Here is a 21,625-nt window from a genome sequence, read left to right as displayed (position 1 = left end):
CTATCTGTCTTCATGTGTCCCAGTGTGTCTTTGTTTTTGTCTCAGGATTTACCTCTCTGCCCCGATCCCCGTCCCTTTCTGTCTGCCCCGATCCCCGTCCCTTTCTGTCTCCCCTTATCCCCGTCCCTTTCTGTCTCCCCTTATCCCCGTCCCTTTCTGTCTCCCCTTATCCCCGTCCCTTTCTGTCTCCCCTTATCCCCGTCCCTTTCTGTCTCCCCTTATCCCCGTCCCTTTCTGTCTCCCCTTATCCCCGTCCCTTTCTGTCTCCCCTTATCCCCGTCCCTTTCTGTCTCCCCTTATCCCCGTCCCTTTCTGTCTCCCCTTATCCCCGTCCCTTTCTTTTTGTGCCCCGATCCCGGTCCCTTTCTGTCTGCCCCTATCCCTGTCCCTTTCTTTCTGCCCTATCCCCGTCCCTTTCTCTCTGCTCCTATCCCCGTCCCTTTCTTTCTGCCCTATCCCCGTCCCTTTCTCTCTGCTCCTATCCCTGTCCCTTTCTTTCTGCCCTATCCCCATCCCTTTCTTTCTGCCCTATCCCCGTCCCTTTCTTTCTGCCCTATCCCCGTCCCTTTCTTTCTGCCCTATCCCCGTCCCTTTCTCTCTGCCCCTATCCATGTCCCTTTCTTTCTGCCCTATCCCCGTCCCTTTCTGTCTGCCCCGATCCCGGTCCCTTTCCACATATCTTTCTCTCGATGCCAAACCCTTTTTCTTCTCTTTTTCCTTCCTTCTTTCTTCATCCTTTCCTTTCTTTATTTCTCCTCCATCTCTCATAATATAATACTTGTGTCATTATAAACTTTTACAAATCCATATGACAATTTCACATGACCTTTTTTTTGTGTGTTGTGTTCCATGTCAATACTCTGTGGAGGAATGTTATCCATACATGTGTTCAAGTTCTTGTTGACGTTGTTTGATAAATGGACCACTTGGTGAAGCATTTCTTTTGATTTCAAAAGTTGTTATTGAAGCTGTTATTGGCTGTGTGTTTGCACAGAACTTCAGTGTGCATGTTTTGTTTTACTTTGCATTTAAAAGAGAAAGCGTACCTGAGAAAAGCCTTCTGGTTTTGTTGTTTTTTTGAGGTGGGTGGGTGTCGAGGCTTCATCCTCACCTCATGATGTACCATGATTCCAAGCTTGCCATTTCTGCCCCTACATTGTCCATCCTGAACAGTAAGGTGCCTCGTCCAGTTTTTAATGCTGAATCACCCTCGGAATCCTCTCTCATGCATGGTGCTGATCAAAGGCAGCTGAACCTCTCAGGTGGGAGATTGTTTTGAGTTTCACCTTTTGCAGTCGGAGTTCAGTTATCTGAAACAGCTGTCAGTTTTAATGCATCATTATTTTACAAGGAATTAAGGCACACGAGGAGGCCATTCGGCCCATCATGCCTGCGCCACACCAATATCAGATTTAATCAATCCGTCAATACCCCTACCCTTAGTGTGCAGCTTTTTGGCTGCTACACTGGTACTCATTTCGCCGACCTCGGAAGGATGACAGGCTGAGTCAACCCTCTGGTGTTAATTCAGTGGCCATCAGGACTTGAACTCAGGACCCTCGGATCCCAAGCCACCACCCTAACCGCTAAGCCAACTCCAGGTTCAATTTATTTTTGTACTCATTTGCTTTCAAAGTTTAATTTTCTGGGGGAAACTGCAAATTTGTATTGCGGTTCTGATGTTAAAGTGATGCGCTGGGTTGAATTTCCATGTAAGCTGGTTTCAATGTAACGGCGACATCATTTTAAATTGGCTAAACGTTTTTGAATCCATTATTATAGTGGTAGCACTTCTCAGTCAGGTTTGCTTGATGGTTGCTGTTCCTAATCCATCAACATCCTTATGAGATGTGGACAAATTGGACATTAATTTTGGCGAGTAATTAGCCCATCCCCCAGCAGAGAGGGGATGTGTGTGTTTTTTTTTTATTTTTTATTTTTTTTCTCTGTCTGTCCAGGCCATAAGTTGTTTTTTTTTTTGTTTTTTTTTACCAATTGAGCTTTTGTCATCAAATCTTCAACAAACGTTTATTATGAGAATCTGGAGAGCACAAATGAATAAAATGTATAATTTTTAGATCCTCGTGGAGGATCTCTAAGTCTTACGTTGTTGTTCTTCATCTTCTTCTTGTGGACTTTTTTGTTTCACAGCCTCCAGTTTTCATCGAAACTTCCTGAAACTTGGCATATACATGTAAAAATACCCTGCCCAGACAGTAACGATCTCCGATTTTGAAAATTCTTCCTCGAAAAAAAAGTTATGACGTCAAAATGTCAACGCTAATGGAAATCGCCCAAAATATTATCCCCGAAACTAGGTAAGCTTTTTGAATTCTGTTTGCGGGAATCGAACAGGGCATTAGCAGAGATGAATTACCGCACATATGATGCATCACTATGACGTCATTCCTATTTTTTGACATTTTTTGTTTCACAACCCAGAGTTTTCATCGGATCTTCGTGAAACTTGCCATGCATATGCAGAAAGCCCACGCGCAGGCAGTAACCATCTCCGATTTTGGAAATTCTTCCTAGAAAAAAAGTTGACGTCATAATATCGTCGCTAATGGAAATCGCCTATACCATTATCTCTGAAACTGGGCAAGCTGTTTGAATTTTGTTTGCAGGAATCAAGCCGGGCATTAGCACAGATAATTTATCGCAAACCTGATACATCACAATGACGTCATATTCGTTTTTATGACGTCATCATTAAGAGGACGAGGATCTTGGCTCATTTGAGATTGTTTTTTATTTAACTGTCGTTGTCAAGTTTCGTTTGAGTGCAAAGCAGACACGGATTTGCATTTTTCATGTGGATTTTGCATTCCAGGGCTTTGCATTTGGAGATGCTTTCTCGTTTAATTTTTTTTCCTTTAATTGCGATACCTGGTCAAATGGCCTCCTCTTTATTTTGTCTCAGGAAAGAATGAGCTTATTATTCACATGCTTTTTGGAATAAAAAAAAACGGGGGCATATTGTAATCAGCTCCGGGTGTCTGTCTGTCAGTCTGTCTGTTGTCCATCCGTCATGCTATCTCTTCCTTAACGGTTGGTTGTGCAAAAATTCAACAAACTTTGTAGTTAAAATCACCACATGGCAAGAACGTGCCAGAGCAGTATCATTTTGGCGCTACCCCCTGGGGCAGGGGCAAAAGGTCAAATACCAAAAATGCAATTACTGGCACATTTTATATACATTTTTAGCTCACCTGGACTTTAGACAGGTGAGCTTATGTGATTGAGCACTGTCTGTAAGTGAGGGCCCTGTCACACCTTGACGATTTAGCCAGCGTATGGCAACGTATTGATCTAAAACGCTGGCGTACGCTGAATTATTGTTTTTTTCAGTTTTGGGCGTATAATAACGAGTTGGACGTATGCATAATGTATTAATAGCGTACACAGAACGTTTCGATAACTTGTAGATAAGTTATACCAACGAATGCTGAGCGTGTTGTCGGCGTTCACAACTTATGCCCAACGATAGTCTAAATTATGCATAGCATGCGGCAGCGTATCGCCGACGATCATGTGGCATAGCCTATTAAAAGGCTGCCACTCGACGATTCAAATCATAACCGCACTAGACATCGAAGTTTCAACATCACCGTCATGCCGAAGAAAACTTCGAAGAATGCTGCAAAGACGTCTCCTAGCCATGGCCGTGGACGCGGATGCAAGGAGGATCCATCATCACCCACACCCTCCCCATCACTCACCTACTACTACTGACATGGACCTACTACTACTTCTACTACTGACACGCTCACCTACTACTACTACTACTATTACTACTGACATGGACATCTACTCAACATGGAGTCTGGAACACTGACGGGTTCCTCCTGTGAACCCCATTTTTATATACCAATTCCCCTAAACGCTGCCAAAATGCCATTATACGGTAGCTGTAAGTTAGAAACACGTTCAGTAAGTTATGTGGTCGTCCAGAAAACGTCAATTATGTCTACATACATCAATATGCGTTGGAGATACGTTACACATAGATTCAAAGCACGTTACTCATAGGTTAGAAATAAGTTTCGGGTACGCTGGACATTACCTCGACGTGTTTTGACTTGTGAGTAACTTACAAGTAACGTGTGTCGACGTGTGTCAACGATCGCATAACGTGCCCACAACTTATGGCCAGCGTATGCGGAACGTGTGAGTCATACACAGAGCACGTCGAGAAATTTTGAGCATGCCCAAAATTTGTCGACGAGCTCGGCATACTACGACGTATGCCAGCGTGCTCTTAACGTATACAAAACTTACCCATAACGTATTCGACGTGTGCCAGTGTATTCGCCAATTTTTTCATACGTCGGCATACGCTGGCTAAAACGTCAAGGTGTGACAGGGCCTTGAGTGAGTGAGTGAGTGAGTCAGTCAGTCTGGAAACACTTCAGTCATTATCGCTTGAACCAAACACACGATTTTGATGAAACTTGGCCACAAGCTTTATATGTGATGCTCAACGAAGGTGTATTGACCACATCAAAATTTGCGCTCATTATTGAGGTCTAAGGGGGGTTTTTTTGACCCCCCCCCCCCACAAAATTGGTATTTGCTCTCTTTTCCAAAACTGCACACACGTTTTCGATGAAACTTGACTGCCACCTTCATCACATGTAATGTACCAAAGTATCAACAGCATCAAAATCTGTACTCATGAATGGGTCAAGGAGGGGTGGGGGGGGGAGGTTGAATCCCCCAAAATATTTGCTCTTCTCTGAAACTACACACACGATTTTGATAAAAGTTGACCACAACATTCATCACCAATGATGTTCCAAAGTGTATAGACCACATCAAAATCTGTGCTCATTAAAGGGATCTATGGAGGGTTTTTTGAACCCCCAAAATAGGTATTTGTTCTCTTCTCTGAAACTATACACACAATTTCAATAAAACTTGACCACAACATTCATCACACGTGATGTACCACAGTGTATTGACCGCATCAAAATCTGCGCTCATTACAGGGGTCTACGAGAGGTGGGGTGGGGGGGTTGATGAGGTTTGAGGTTAGAGGGAGGTTTGACCCTCTAAAATAGGTATTTGCTCTCTTCTCTGAAACTACACACATGATTTCGATGAAACTTGACCACAACCTTCATCACCCATGATGATGGGTCATTCCATACCAACTCAACCAGAGCCGTTGCCCAACCCCCTCAGATTTTTCAAGAAAAATTAACCTCAAGGTTTTGACTCCCAAGTATCTCTCCCTGGTTACTCCCTCTTACAGTATGACAGACCTGAGCCTCGTCCTGGTGGAGGTGTTGCTCTCTTCATCAAAGACTCTATTCCTCACTCTCCATATACTGCTCTCACTCCCCCACACCCCCAGGAATACCTCTGGCTTCGGCTTCCCCTCCACTCCCACCTCATGTTTATATGTGTACTGTACCGTCCACCGAACAGTGATGACTCCATCTACACCTCACTATCCGAAAACATGGACCATCTTCTATCTTCTCATCCAAACTCTCTCTTCCTCTTATGTGGTGACTTCAATTGTCATCACGCCAGTTGACTAGGTGTGGGTACCTCTCTCACCTGTCATGGCACCTCAGCAAAAGCTTTCTGCGACTCATTGGGACTGACTCAATCGGTCAACTTCCCGACCCGGATCTCAACCAATGGTACTCCATCTCTTCTGGATCTGATTTTGACAAATTTCCCTGACAATATCTGCTGCTCTTCCTTCGCTCCAATCGGTTCTTCTGACCACATCCTTGTTAAAGTGGACATCTCTCTGGCTGTTATCAGAGAACCACCTCACCGCCGTCGAGTCTGGCATTTCACTCAAGCCGACTGGCAGGGTCTCCGAGCAGACATCAAACTTACAGACTGGTCTCCTATCACTACTTTCTCAAACATCAACTCATCCTGGGAATTCTTTCAAAGAAACTTGCTCTCCCTCATGCACAGATTTATCCCCTCTCGTGTTCAGTTGTCCTACCCTTCCTCCTGCCCTTGGTTTACTGAAGCTTGTGGCGAGGCAGTTGTCCTGAAACAACTTGCCTTTGCCTCATGGAAAGCAAACCCAACTGAGGGCAATCTCAGTTCCTTCCACAAAGCTCGGAACAAGTGTGTATCTACCCTCAGGAGAGCCAGAAAACAACATCTTTCTAATCTCAAGTCTGAACTCTCAAATAAAACCTCTCTCCCTCCTCAAAATCCTGGTGGCGTTTAATCAAATCTGTTTCTGGTGTATGTTCCCCCTCCATCCCCTCCCTTACCTCAAATGGCCGCACTGCTGATACCACACGTGATAAAGCTGAATGTCTAAACTCGGTGTTTGCAGATAAATCTTGTGTCCTAAACCCATCACTATCTCTACCCACTTTACCCAGTCGCACCCAACTGTCCCTGGACTCTGTGTCCTTTTCTCCTGACAAGGTGGAGAGCTTGCTTTCAAACCTCGAGTCAAATTCTGCAACCGGTCCAGACGGCATCAGCCCACGTGTCCTCAAAGCCTGCTCTTCTGCTCTTGCTCACCCTCTCTCTGTTCTATTCATCCTCTCATTTGCCCAAGGCCATCTGCCATCTGCTTGGAAATCAGCAAACATCACTGCCCTGCATAAAAAAGGTGCAAAAACAGATCCCTATAACTACAGACAAATCAGCCTTCTCCCAATCATCAGCAAGGTTATGGAATCCATCATCGCTTCAGACATGAAATCCTTCCTCTTCTCCAATGGCTTGATTTCCAATCATCAATTTGGTTTCAGACCAGGTCACTCTACCCTGGATATGCTGCTTCTGCTCTCCCATCAATGGATGGAGGTCCTCAATGCCAGACAGGAAATCCGAGCCGTATCCCTGGACATATCACGTGCTTTTGACACAGTCTGGCACTCTGCACTACTCACCAAACTCTCTTCCCATGGTATTCAAGGCCATCTCCACTCATGGCTCGCAGACTTCCTCTCCTGTCGCAGTCAACGTGTGGCCCTAAATGGAGTTCTTTCATCCCCTCTTCCTGTGCAGGCTGGAGTTCCTCAAGGTAGCGTTCTGGGCCCTGTTCTTTTTCTGGTTTTCATCAATGATCTCTCCGACTCTCTGGAAAATCCTCTATTTCTCTTTGCCGACGACTCCACCCTCTGCCGTACCATCTGTCATCCCTCAGACCGGCAAGCAGCAGCTTCTTCACTCACTGCAGATCTGGATAAAATCACAAACTGGTCCAACACGTGGAACATGTCTTTCAATGCAGACAAATCTCACACTCTCACTATGTCTCTTCGAAAGGACCGTTTAGAAACCCCCCCCCCCCCATCCACTTTCTCAACAATCCTCTGGAAGAAGTCTTTTCTTTCAAGCTTCTGGGTCTCACTATCTGCCATGACCTTTCCTGGGAAAGTCACATTTCAAACCTCACCTCCAAAGCCAGTCGCCGACTGGGAATCCTCCGTCTTGCAAAGTCCTTCCTCGGCCCTCTTGAGCTCCTGACCACTTACAAAGCTTTTGTCCGTAGCCTGATGGAGTACTGCTCTCCCCTCTAGGCTGGTGCTCCTGCCTCCCACCTTTCTCGGCTTCACGCTGTCAAAACCAGGGCATTTAAGATCATCGGCATCTCCCGCAATGAAGCTGAATCTTTGGGCCTCTCACTCAATCACCGCAGGTTGGTCGGTGGTCTTTCTGTCTTCCACCAACTCCTCTCCAGCCTTGCCCCCCCCTGCTCTCTCTGCGATTTGTCCCCACCACATTTCCACAGGGCGCTCAAGGTCCGCCAACAACCCCCTTCTGGTAAAACTACCAAAATCACGAATCACTGCTCATCTTCACTCTTTCATTCCTCTTTTTTTCCCGCCTTTGGAATAAACTTCCTCACTCTATTCTTTCCCATTCTTCCCTCCAGGCTTTCAAAACAGCTGTTCACCACCACCTCTTATCTTCCCCCATCCAAATCCTCGATCTTTTCTATCCCCGATAATCCACCCAAGCCCACTTCCTTCAATTCCCCTGCTTTCCTTCCTGAAAGTCCCTGTAATGTCCATCTTCTCTTCGCCATGTTCCCCGTCCCATCCCCATCCCTCTCCCTTCCACAGTTCACCTAATGTGTCTGTTCCCCACTGTTTTGTCCCTTCCACTCCCGCCCCTCTTGTCTCATGCCCCCTTGCTGTGAGTTGTGTGTTAGCTCTCATACGAGCCTCAACAAGGTATACAAAAAAAAAAAACCTTGCTTAGTCCAAAAGTGCTAATCATGCTTTAAAATATTTTTCACCTTTCATCTATGACTTGGCAAAGGTCAACCCTAAAGTGAAAGTATGGCCTTGACCAGAAAAAAAACACCCTGGGCTCAACTTAGATGCCACAATCATGTGTCGCACCTCGTTCGACTCGTAATGAATGGAGCTTTCAAGAAATAATATGTCAGGAGCCCCTAACTCACTTTTGGCAAGTTTTCAGACAAGGAGTAAGTGATTAATTTTATTTGACCTTCAGCCCAACCCTTTAACCTGTAGGGGATGCAGATCCTAAAATGTTAGTATTGCTTTAAGAACCTCAGGGACCAGTTTTCCAAATATTGTGAAACACTTTTGGTTTCAAGTCTCCCACCAGTCATTCAACCTCTCTGAAATATTTTGCTTTTTTTTAACCAAGTTTATGCAAAAATCACGTGGGAGGGAGAGGCTCCAATATATTATCCAAATATATTTTTGGATACATCTTGATGAGATCTGCAGGAATCATGCAAAATATTGTGGTATCCTTAAATTTTGGATTTCTGAAGTTACATTTTGTTTATTATACACATAGTGGAGGGTCGTGGAAGGGCTCGTACACCGAACGGATCAGGACGTAACAAAGAAAAACATGATGCAAAACACACATATATGGAGAAGGAAACTCCAAAGAGGACAAAACTGGAAAATTAGGAAGGATTTGGTTGGGGTTAACCGGGGTAGAAAAGATCATAGTTTTGGATTGGGGATGATGTTTAATGGCAGTGAACAGCTGTTTTGAAGACATGGAGGGAAGAATGAGATTGAAGAGGATGTGGAAGTTGATTCCACAGGTGGGGAAAAAAAGAGGAACGAGTGAGTGAAGCCGGTGAGCAGTGATCCTGGATGTGGGTAGTTTTACCAGAAGAGGGTTGATGATAGATTGTATGAGTCCTGCAGAAACCTGGGGGAGACAAAGCATGGAAAGAGCAGAGGGTGAAAGACCAGAAAGGAGGCAATAGAAGACAGAGAGAGCACTGCAATGGTGAAGTGATAAGCCCATAGGTTCAGCTTCATCGCTGGAGATTCCAATAATCTTGAAGGTCTTGTTTTCCATAGCGTCAAGCTGAGCAAGATGTGAGGCAGGAGAGACAGCCGAGATGGGAGAGCAATACTCTATCAAACTGCGGATAAAAGCCTTGTAGGTGAGTAGGAGTTCAGGTGTGCCAGGGAAAGACTTTGTAGAACAGAGGATGACCATTTGGCAGCTGGCTTTGGAGGCCAACGTTGAAATTTGGTTTGTCCAAGAAAGATCATGGCTGATAGTGAGACCCAGGAGTTGGAATGACTGAACCTCCTCAAGAGGATTTTTTATAAAGTAGATGGGGGAGAGGGGTTTGTCAGATGGTCCTTTCGGAGAGAGAGAGAGAAAGAGATAGTGAGAGTGTGAGATTTATCAGGATTGAAATACATATTCCAAGTGTTTGACCAGCTTGTAATTTTTTTTCAAGGTCTGAAGAGAGGAAAGAGGCTGCAGCCTGCCTGTCTGAAGGATGAGGGATGTCACGGCACAGGGTGGAGTCATCAGAAAATGGATAAAGAGGATTTTCCAGAGAGTCAGAGAGATCATTGAGGAAGATCAGGAATAGGATCATTGAGGAAGATGAAAAATAGTGTTCACAGAAACATAACCAGAACACTGCCTTGGGGCACTCCAGCCTTAACAGGGAGAGGAGATTAAAGGGTTCCATTGATTGTCACACGTTGGCTACGAGAGTAGAGAAAGTCAGTAAGCCATGTGTGGAGTTGGGCTTGGATTCCATAAGCAGACAGTTTTGAGAGAAAGGCAGGATGCCAGACTGTATCAAAATCACGAGATATGTCCACAGAGACAGTCCTGATCTCATTTCTGACACTGAGGGCCTCCATCCATTGTTGGGTGAGTCGAAGCAGCATGTCCAAGGTAGAGTGACCTGGTTTGAATCTGAATTGATGATCTGAGATGAGTCTTTTGTAGAAAAAGAAGACTTTCATATTAACTGCGATGATGGATTCCAGAACCATTCCGGTGATTGGAAGTAAGCTGATAGGTCTGTAGTTGAGGGGATCAGTTTTTGCACCTTTTTATGTGGTGCAGTGATGTTGGTGGATTTCCAAGTAGATGGAAGATGACCTAGTGAAAAGGGCAGAGTAAACATGAGATAATGCTGTCCAGTAATTGCTTATTTGTCATGCACTCAAACATTGCTTATTGCCACTTTTAGTGAGGTTAAAGTCCCACATCGTCTGAACCGAACTGGCGTTTATCTTCAAATTTGCATTGTCTGGGGTTAGATCTAGAATAAAAAATGACAGGGTTTGCTTCCAGTGCCATTTTCTTGGAACTGAGTGGTTATAGACTTCTTAGCAGCTGTATGAATGGGTGATAGGACATGTAACCAGTGTGCAGGTCATTTTTATCTCAAGAACAGGTTGAAGATGACGATGGCCCAGCCATCACCGGCTCCATTGAAGCACATCACTTTGTACCCAATACCTCAGGCAAGATAAAGGTCTCATTTTCCAGTCGAAGTATGAATTCTATGTGGTGACAGTGCTGAAAGAGGCAGTTGTCCACAAGGGTCTAGCTCAGCCGTGTATACAAGTTGGTTACTTGGTGAAGGTGTCGTTTGACAATGAAACATTCCCTGGAGAAGTTGAGAACATCTCAGATGATGGAGCACAAGTGAAGGTAATTCTGGACCGAACACCTTCAAGTGGCCCATCCCCAAAGATAAAATGTTCTTTGAATGGAAGAAGATCTCGTTCTCCATTCCAGTTCACAGACACAATAACTTTAAAATTGATGATTACTTAACTTTGTGATGTGCAGTTTCTATGGCAGTTGTTAACCAACCACATGCTGCATGCAACTTTTAAAATGTTTAGGATCCTTTCTTTTGTAGTAATAACTGAGATTTTTATTTCGATTTCAGGAGTATCTTGGTAATCTGTTTTTGTGTTTTATATCAGTTTATAGTATTTAAAACACAACTACATAAGGTTTGCGTAGTTTTAAAGGTTTCATCGTAACAAGGAAATCTGAGTTCCACATGCAAGTTCATATCCCCTCATAGATTAGATGAGATTTCAAAATCTACTTGAAGGGGAATTTTTGAGTAGAAGTTAGTAACATGCGTTTCCAGCCTAATTTGGGGGTGCTGATTCCAAAACATGAGGATACCAAGCTCTATTTTTAGTCCTTGATCTTCAAAACTGAAAAAACAAAATGGTGGCTGGAAATAAACAAAACACATGTAGGTGCAAGGTTAACATTCATCATACCAGTCTTTGCGGACCGCAAGCCTAAATTTTGACATGTTATTTATATATTTAGTTCTACAATGTATTTCATTGATTATTGTGTTTACCTATATGTGCCAGTGATAAATTTGTATGATGTTTTGAAATTCCATCTTGCTGCACGGTTACAAGTAAATATTTTCTCGGGTCCCAAAAGACCCGACGAGTTTTGGTTCATTATTTTGCATATGTGTTTACTTTGCATGACGTTTGTCCTGATCAAGTCTACCAAACCAGTCCACTCAAGGAGGACGTCAGCAGGAAGGTCATTGCTGATTTTAGCTCCCTCTTGTTTCCACTATCATTTTAATTTGCCTTTGTTTGAGCGTACTCAGCGGGGAGTCTTTGCCGACTGTACCCCAAATTTGTTTTCCACTTATTATTTATGACCTACTTTATTTTGTAATTTCCTCTTTCCCATCGTCCTCTTTGGGTGTATAAATAGGAGCCGACTGTCCGAGACATTTCTTTGGTTCCTTTTGTGGAGGCTAGGTTGTCCTTTTTATTCCCATGATTTACTAACTTTACACTGGATTTTGTGTTTGTACCTAAGTAGGAATACTCTATTTGCAGTGAATTATCTTAGGATGGAGCAGTAGGACAGTAACTTCTGTCCCTCCAGCCAAGGAGCTAATACACAACTAGTAATCGGCATACACAACCACCCTTGACCATGTTGTGGAACGTCGACCGAGGCCTTGACTTTTTTTTTTAATCTTCCCTCCTCACTTCTTCACCTGTATTTGCTTTTAATTTGTTTTCTCCACAACCCTTGATCGATTGACACAAAACTTTTGATTGGATGGAAAATATGCTGATATATTGCACTGATGTAACTTATTTCCCATGATAGTTGCTGCCGACGCACAGAGATGTTCATGGGTTTTTTTTTTGTTTGATTTCTAAAAATAATATTTTGTTCTGTATGTTTTTGTGTGCAGGTTTCTATTGGGGAGCACTTTCTGCTGAAGAGGCTCACAATCTACTTTCATGTTGTGCTCCGGGGACTTTCCTTATTCGTGACAGTGCACACCCTGCATTCCTGTTTGCTCTATCCCTTCAAACTGAACTTGGCGCGACAAATATTCGCATTTCAGGAGGTGTGCAAGGCTATCGTTTGGATTCTCACCCTCTGGTGAAACCTAAGCTCTTCACATTCCCCTCATGTCTTGCTCTTGTTGAATTTTATTCATTAGCAGGACAAGGAAAGCATTTGCTCAGACATTATGGGAGGAAAGAAGTGAAGAGCAGGACAGAGGGAAATCTGCAAGGATGTAATGATCATGATGTTGAATGCACACGAGGAGAGCAGGAAGTGAGCACAGAGGGGCAGGATGGTGATGCATCTCATATAGATGTCTTGAGTGAAGATTCAGATACAGGTTTCCGTTTGTGTTTTAACCGTCCATTTTACCATGCTGCACCCTCACTCAAACACCTTTGCCGGATTGCCATCAACAGGGACACAACATATCCTTCCCGTCTCCCTCTTCCGAAGTCGCTGATTTCTTTTCTTGAAGAGTACCCATTTGTTTTGTAATTTTTACACTTGGTATTAGTCTGACTATAATGCCTTTTAGAAGGAATAAACAGAACGTTGATTGAAGTCTGCCAACTGCCATGGGAAGTAAGGAGAAGCTGACGTTTCGGGTACTCGCTCTTTGTCAGAGCAAAAGATGGAGATGGGAAAGGTCGAAGGTTGATTATAGGGTGGGAGTGAGTCAGAAGTCCACGCATGTGTTGGGGCTTACATCATGGATCAGTGTGTATTTATGGTGGGAATGACTCATTTCGACACCTCGGCGAAGGGAGAGTCATGGTCCAAGAGTTAATAGTTCAAGGAACTGAGAATGGGGGAAAAAAATGTGATGAATTGGGAAACAAGAAACCAAATATGGGAGGGGAAAAGAACAGAGGTGATAAAGAAAAATAATTAGAAAGGTATAAATAAAAAAAGGAGTGACTACAAAGGGGAGAAAAAAAAGAAAGCGGACAGAGAAGGGAAGACAGAGTAAATAAAATGAAATAAAAATTTTGAAAAGCAGAAAAAAGAGCAGGGAAAATATTTCAAAATTGCAAAAGATGAAGGAAAAGTGACTGTTAATCCCGTGAGGAGTTTGTATGATGATTATTGAATTTAATTATTTATTATTTGTCTACAAAAATTGGAAAATTGCACTGTCAATCAAAGCTCCATCTTAGGATAAAATATTGTACAATTAATTTACAAATGCGATTACAATAATAAATGATGACAATAACAACAGCAATAGTACCCACTATCAAACGATCAAAAAAGGTATTGTTATGAAGATTAGGCTTTGTTCTTTATGCTTCTGACTGTCCAGGGTGTTAAAAGGGATAAACATACCACAGACTGCCGTGTGACTGAACGAGTACCCAGGAAAGTTCAGCAACCGGCTTAGATAGATCTCTTGGGTTCGTATATCAAGCAAGTGAAGAAAATAACTCTGCAGACCAAAAGGGAATATGAAAAGGACATAGCCAAAAGTATTAAACATAACAACAACACATTCTGAGAGTATATAATGGGCAAAGAGAGGGATAAGAGGAGTATGGGCCCATTGAAAGAAGTAGCACAGTACAATTGGTGGACGATGAGGGTGAGATGGCAAACTCGTTAAAAAAATTGGAAAAAAAATTCAAATTACCCCCCCCCTCCCCCAAAAGGGATTAACAAGTGCTTTTCATTCATGTTTTTAAACTTTTCAATCTTTTTCCCACTCTGTTTCCCCCCTTGAATACTATTTTCTTTCATTTCATTTAATCGATCGTCTCTTTTTCTCCCCTTTTTTCTCTTCTTCTCTTTTTGCCTTCGTTTATTTATATATTTCTCTCTTCTCTCCCCATCCAAATTTTTTATTTTATTCCTTGTTCCTTCCACAACCCCCTCCCAGGCCCTTCCATATTTCCCCCATCTCCATGACTTTTACCTCTTGAACCCTGACCGTCCTTTTTGTGAGGTGTCAAAATGAGTCATTCCCACCCCATGTGAACCCTCATCCATGATGTAGCTCTGACCTTTGACTCATTCCCATCCTATATCAACCTTTACCCTTAACCCATCTTGCTTTTTGCTCCAAAGAAGGATTAACACTCAAAACGTCAGCTTCTCCCTGCTTACCATGCCGGTTAGCCGACTTTGATCAATGTTCTGTTGATTTCATCCATTGTTCTACCTGTCTGCCAATGCAGAATGACACTAACCTTCACGATTAATACTATATTTTCGTTCTATAATGCCTTCTGCTTTTAGTGTTTGCCATGGTAAGTGTGTTGAGATTGCCCTGCAAACCTGCCGTATAAATCTGGTTTGTGCAACGTGTTTTACCCTCGCCGAAGGAGAGGATATTGCGTTTGGTTCCATTTGTTTCTCTGTCTGTCTGTTTTTTGTCCGCACAGACCTTTTGTGTTTTTCTCCGCAACCGCTTGTCGGATTGACATGAAATTTTCACCACCGGAGCGACGACTCATGTAGAATGATTTGATCATAATTATAATGTCATAGGCATGTGGTATGGCAGCCATGCTGAAAAAAACGGAAAAACTTTGGACCTTTATCTCTGAAACCGCACAAAGGAAAAAATTGAAACTTGGCACAAAGCAAGGACTCTTCATGGGGAATGAGTGTGATTGTTCTGTCATATGTGCCTTTGTTATGATGTCATAATTGCATATGTAAAACGCTACATGTGATCAGTATGAAAAGTTTTGAGGGTCATCTTGGGATAAAATGGTCTACAGAAAATATTTTGATGACATCATTGGTCACGTGATTCGGCAGCCATATTATATAAAAAAAACTTCAAAAATGTTCTCTGAAGTGGCTGAACAGATCAAGGTGAAACTTTACACGTATTACCACCTATCCATGAGAAACAAAAGGTTCACACATATGACCTCATTGGTCACATGGTTTGGCAGCCATATTGGATTTACCCTTTAACCTATAAAAAATCTTCTTTTCCAGAACGGCTGGACAGATCGAGGGGAAATTTCACACAAATGTTCCCCAAGTCTTGGGTGTACAAGTTTGTTAAGGAATACTGGATAGGTCAAATGATTTGGCAGCCATATTGGGTTGAAGAGAATATTAAATAATGTTTTCTCTGGAACCGCTTAATTAATCGACATGAAACTTCACAATTATGATCTAGCAGTGATGGGGAATAAATGTTTTAAATTTCAACTCGATTGGACACATGGCCTGGCAGCCATAATGATTTCATTTTTTGATCTGGGTTTTTTTATTTTTTTATTTTGAAAACGACTCACTTGGCTATGCCTGGATGGGTTTGAGAGTAGACAAGTAACACCTGAAATACGAATCTAATCCAGGTTCCTCCTGATGACTTAATCTTTGCTTTTTGCTTCTTTGGGTTCCTTCTGATGACTCCAATGCAGGACTGTACCTATTTGGTCTTCCATTTGATTTGAATTGAATTTATTTTAATCCCATTCTAAATGCAATTGAACAATAATGAAAAACGTCATGGGTCAGGGTCAGGTGTCTGATCAAAGCAGGACATCTCGGTATCCGGTCATCACTGCCAGCAGTTATGAAGTGGCAGTTCTAATTATGTCTCTTATTAATTACGGAACATACCAGTACACAAACACCACACAAACGTCACACAAAACAAGTCCTGGTGAGGGTCTACAATCTCTGATTGCTCTTTTTCTTGTTTCTGTCTGTTTTGTCTGTTTTATGGATAACGGGACTTCTCTATAAAATAGTTTGGAGGAACGGATGAATACAGATTTGATATTCATATGTTATCTGCATAACTTTAAATAGCCCAGGTTTTGTTTAATTATCTTCATTTTTCCCCCTATTTATTTCAGTCACCTTCACCAATTTGAATAGGGTCTCTTTGGAAAACACTTTCACAGATTCAAATAAACCCTTTTTAAAGTTTGAACTATGACAATGTATCGAATTATTTTCACGTACTTGAACTGAATACGTATGATGTCATTGGCCGTTCATCAATTAAAACCTGCATTAATTTGCTCTGGCTAGTTTACTGTTGGCCTCCACTCAGAGCTTCTAGTACCTCATAAAGACAATGAACATATGATTACAATAAAATGAAAAAGATGTCTTGACCTGCAAAATTTATGTCTATGGCCTCCAAGGAGATGAAAGTCAAGCTCTTAGGGGACGATGTCGATGAAAGGACATTTATCCAGGGCATTTCCATGATAGAGCACTACATGCACTAAATTCGTTCCTTTCAATTGTTCCAGATTCAAATTACACCTTTCTGCACTTTCAGCAGTAAGTCCCATTTTTGTAGATTGTCGCCATATAGAATTTGATCAGAGAAATAATAGAAATCTGACTCAAAAGATAGGAGGTTTGGAGCTCTGTTTTACACTCTTTCAGCAGTGTATTGTGCTCTACTGTACCCTTCATCCCTCTATAGTTCCAAAAAGGTCCAGACAGGTATGTGAATTAAGCACAGTTGCATTGCATTTGGTTCACGAAGTGTAATGAAGCACGATACATTTAGTAGTGTACTGTTGTATATGATGTATGTAGCATGTGCTTCGAAAGCAACCCTTTTTCTGGTGCTCACAGTAATCTGTATTTAAATGATTGTTCAGTTTGAAATGGTTGTATCGATAGGGGTTTTGTAACACAATGTGAATATTTAACATACTTCGCTGTACTTCGTCTCCTGATCCTGGGGACACAAAGATGGTTTTTCACCAATTCATCTGATCTCCAAACCTACATTCAAATTGGCAAGGGTTGACTATTATTTTTTGTTTGTCTAAAGTTAACATTCCATTGTATTTAATTGCTGTTGAAATGAAAAGAACAAGTTGTTGTTTTTTTTCCCCCCTATATCAGCATTATTTCTGAACATGTTTATCATAGGATTCTCGTGTAGAAAACGAGATTGTGGTAAAGTCTCAGTGGTCATAAAACACAGGAGTATTCTCTTGGTCATTGCTGCAATCGAGTTTCAGTTTTCTGACTCCATAAAATTGTGGCTCAGGGCTGATTCTTCAATTCTCGTCCTGCAGTACAATTAATCGATAAAAATTCTACGACTCAAAAGATTTGTGTAGCTAAAGTTAGCAAACTTACGTTTACATTGATTTTGTTTGAACTATCACAATAACTGTACCTCAAATTGTCTGACTTTTTATCCTTACTGCCTCCTAATTATTTTTTTCTTTTTTTTCAAGCTAGCAACTTCTTTGTACATTGTCATCAAGGTTTGTGGGAGAATTTAAACAGTTCTTAAAGAAGTACGTGAACCATTCACTCGGCGATGCTCGTTAAACAAAAATGAACAAATTGTTTTCGATGAGAGTAGATTTTTAAGGAGCCATTTTGACTATGTAGTGATAAAGAAGAATGTTTATCACTTTTTACTTTGTGGCATGTCTTGTTATGATCAGACCAATCAGTCCTATGCAGCAAGGAAGTAAACATGGTGCTGTTGTGGAAGCAGAGCAGTATTTGGCTTCGTATGGGGAGGTGCTTCCTTGCCTTTTCTTTTTCATTGGTGTTGCATTTATTCCTTAAACTTGAGCTGACCACTGCCTCGGTGAACCTCCTCTTCCCTTCTGAAACTGAGTGGCATACATGGAACATCCAGTACCACGGTATATAATTTTGGAATTCATAACAGAAAGGAATGCAGTTAAGTTGTCTGAGAGCAAAGATGAGCAGTAAGATGAAAAAAAAAAGGAGATGGGGGAAGTAAATGCAATTTCTCCATATTTCATGTTGGTTAACATGTTGACAGCCTTCACTTTCTCAGTTGTGATTTTGTGGATGGTGGCTGAATTGTGGTTCAAAAACGAGTTGACTTATTTTCTGTTTGAATTCTTGGTTATATTTTTTAATAAAAGAATGTTGTGCTGTCAAATCGCAATACATATTTCATTGGTCAAAAAATTCACAAAAGCTGTTTTAAACATTCACTGAAGAACAAGATAATACGAAGCAATTTTCCACACAAGAAAGGGGGCTAAGTTCATCCTAATTCATGTCAAGCATATCTTGGCCATTTATTCAGAAATCATAACGTCACAAGGACGGCTTCGACCCAAGAGGAAAAGTTATCTCAGAGGGGAACTGTACATGACGGACCGTCCACAAAACGGTGATGACTCCATTTACACCTCACCATCTGTAAACATGGACCAACTTCTCCCCTCTCATCCGAACTCTCTCTTCCTCATATGTGGTGACTTCAATTGTCATCATGCCAGTTGGCTAGGTGTGGGTACCTCTCTCACCTGCCACGGCACTTCAGCAAAAGACTTCTGCGACTCATTGGGACTGACTCAATCGGTCAACTTCCAGACCCGGATCTAAACCAATGGGACTCCATCTCTTCTGGATCTGATTTGGACAAATTTCCCTGAAAATATCTGCTGTTCTTCCTCCGCTCCAATCGGTTCTTCTAACCATGTGCTTGGTAAAATGGGCATCTTCCTGGCTGTTATTAGAGAACCACCTCAGTGCCGTCGATTCTGCCATTTCAATCAAGCTGACTGGCAGGGCCTTCAAGCAGCCATCAAATTTCTAGATTGGTCTCCCATCGCGACTTTCTCCAACATCACCTCGTCCTGGGAATTCCTTCAAAGAAACTTGCTCTCCCTCATGCATAGATTTATCCCCTATAGTCTTCAGTTGTCCTACCCTTCCTCACACCCATGGTTCACTGAAGCTTGTTGCGAGGCAGTTGTCCTGAAACAACTTGCCTTTGCCTCAAAGAAAGCAAACCCAACTCAGGGTAATCTCAGTTCCATCCATAAAGCTCGGAACAAGTGTGTGTCGACCCTCAGGAGAGCCAGAAAACAACATCTTTCTAATCTCAAGTCTGAACTCTCAAACCTCTCTCCCTCTTCCAAATGCTGGTGGCATCTAATCAAATCTGTTTCTGATGTATGTTCCCCCTCCAACCCCTCCCTTAGTTCAAATGGCCGCACTGCTGATACCGCACGTGAAAAGGCTGAATGCCTAAACTCAGTATTTGCATCGAAATCTTGTGTCCCAAACCCATCACTTTCTGTGCCCACCTTACCCAGTCGCACCCAACTCTCCATGGACTCTGTGTCCTTTTCGTCTGACAAAGTGAAGAGCTTGCTGTCAAACTTCGACTCAGATGATGCAACCGGTCCAGACGGCATCAGCCCACGTGTCCTAAAAACCTGCTCCTCTATTCTTGCTCACCCTCTCTCTGTTCTATTCACCCTCTCATTTGCTCAAGGTCATCTGCCATCTGCTTGGAAATCAACAAACGTTACTGCCCTCCATAAAAAAGGTGCAAAAACAGAACCCTGCAATGACAGACCAATCAGCCTTCTCCCAATCATCATCAAGGTTATGGAATCCATCATCTCTTCAGACATTAAATCCTTCCTCTTCTCCAATGGCTTGATTTCCGATCATCAATTTGGTTTCAACCAGGTCACTCTACCATGGATATTCTGCTTCTGCTATCCCAACAATGGATGGAGGTCTTCAATGCTAGACAAAAAATCAGAGCCATATCCTGAGAGATATCGCGTGCTTTTGACAGTCTGGCACCCTGCCCTGCTCACCAAACTCTTTTCCGATGTTATCCAAGGCCATCTCCAATCATGGCTCATAAACTTCCTCTGTTGTCGCAGTCAACGTGTGGCCCTAAATGGAGTTGTCTCATCCCCTCTTCCTGTCCAGTCTGGAGTTCCTCAAGGCAGCATTCTTGGCCCTGTTCTTTTTCTGGTTTTCATCAATGATCTCTCCGACTCTCTGGAAAATCCTCTTTCCCTCTTTGCTGATGACTCCACCCTCTGCCGTACCATCTGTCATCCCTCAGACCGGCATGCAGCAGCTTCTTCGCTCTGCAGATCTGGGTAAAATCACAAACCGGTCCAACACGTGGAACATGTCTTTCAATCCTGACAAATCTCACACTCTCACTATGTCTCTCCGAAAGGACCGTTTAGAGCCCCCCGCCCCCCCGACCGGCATCTACTTTCTCAACAATCTTCTGGAAGAAGTCCTTTCATTCAAGCTTCTGGGTCTCACCATCTACCATGATCTTTCCTGGGAAAGCTACATTTCCAACCTGGCCTCCAAAGCCAGTCTTGGGAATCCTCCGTCGTGCAAAGTCCTTCCTCAGCCCACCTGAGCTCCTGACCACATACAAAGCTTTTGTCTGCAAACTGATGGAGTATTGCTTTCCCCTCTGGGCTGGTGCACCTGCCTCTCTCCTTTCTTGGCTTCACACTGTGGAAACCAAGGCATTTAAGATCATTGGTATATCCCGCAGTGAGGTTGAGTCTTTGGGCTTCTCACTTTCTCACCTCAGGCAGGTTGGTGGTCTTTCTGTCTTCTATCGTCTCCTCTCCGGTCTCGCCCCCTCCCCCCACCCCTGCTCTGTCTGCGATATGTACCCACCATATTTCCGCAGGGCGCTCAAGGTCCGCCAGCAACGTCCTTCTGATAAAACTACCCCAATCACGAATCGCTGCTCACCTTCACTCTTTCATTCCTCTTTTTCCCCACCTTTGGAATAAACTCCCTCACTCTGTTCAATCCTATTCTTCCCTCCAGGCCTTCAAAACAGCTGTTCACTACCACCTCTCAACTTCCGCCATCCAAATTCTCGATCTTTTCTACCCCCGTTAATCCACCACAAACCCACCTCCTTCAAATTCCCTGCATTCCTTCCTAAAAGTCCCTGTAATGTCCATCTTGTATACCCCGTGTTCCCCGCCCTATCCTTCTCCCTTCCACAGATCTCCTAATGTCTGTGTTCCCCACTGTTTTGTCCTTCCCTCTCCCACCCCTCTTGTTTCCTGCCCCCCCTCCCCCTTGCTGTGTTGTGTGTTAGCTCTCATATGAGCCTCGACCATGTGTACAAAAAAAAAAAATCAGAGGGGACCAACTTTGAGAATGACATCAGCTGAAGACTCAAGTTAATGAAATGGTACCGAGTGGTTTGTTCCACCTCATAGCTCCAGACGTGGTCTCAGGCCACATCCATCTTATATACCCCGTGTTATTCGTGGGGTTATTACCCCGCGAGCAAAGCAAAAAGCAGCGTGAAGCAATTGGTTCA

At 43.0% G+C, this 21,625-nt stretch overlaps 1 protein-coding gene across 4 annotated transcripts in view; it reads left to right on the top strand.

The window, feature by feature from the left end:
• LOC147018580 (UDP-galactose translocator-like) overlaps positions 1-21,625 on the top strand; it is a 65,897-nt gene that overhangs the window by 7,720 nt on the left and 36,552 nt on the right. The window contains exons 2-3 of one of the 4 annotated variants that reach the window (XM_085898367.1): positions 1,083-1,262; positions 12,467-12,625. The exons of 1 other annotated variant lie outside the window; for it this stretch is intronic. In XM_085898367.1, coding sequence (XP_085754493.1) covers positions 1,115-1,262; positions 12,467-12,625 — 307 coding nt within the window. In that variant the 5' untranslated portion in view covers positions 1,083-1,114. The remainder of the gene's footprint in view (positions 1-1,082; positions 1,263-12,466; positions 12,626-21,625) is intronic. 2 more of the 4 variants (XM_085898366.1, XM_085898370.1) reach the window with 2 other exon arrangements.

This window comes from Eptatretus burgeri, chromosome 10 (genome assembly GCF_056783735.1).
Source record: "Eptatretus burgeri isolate ZD-2024b chromosome 10, Ebu_testis_v1, whole genome shotgun sequence".
In the NCBI taxonomy this organism is placed as follows: Eukaryota; Metazoa; Chordata; class Myxini; order Myxiniformes; family Myxinidae; genus Eptatretus; species Eptatretus burgeri.
This window is presented reverse-complemented; position numbering and strand designations above follow the sequence as displayed.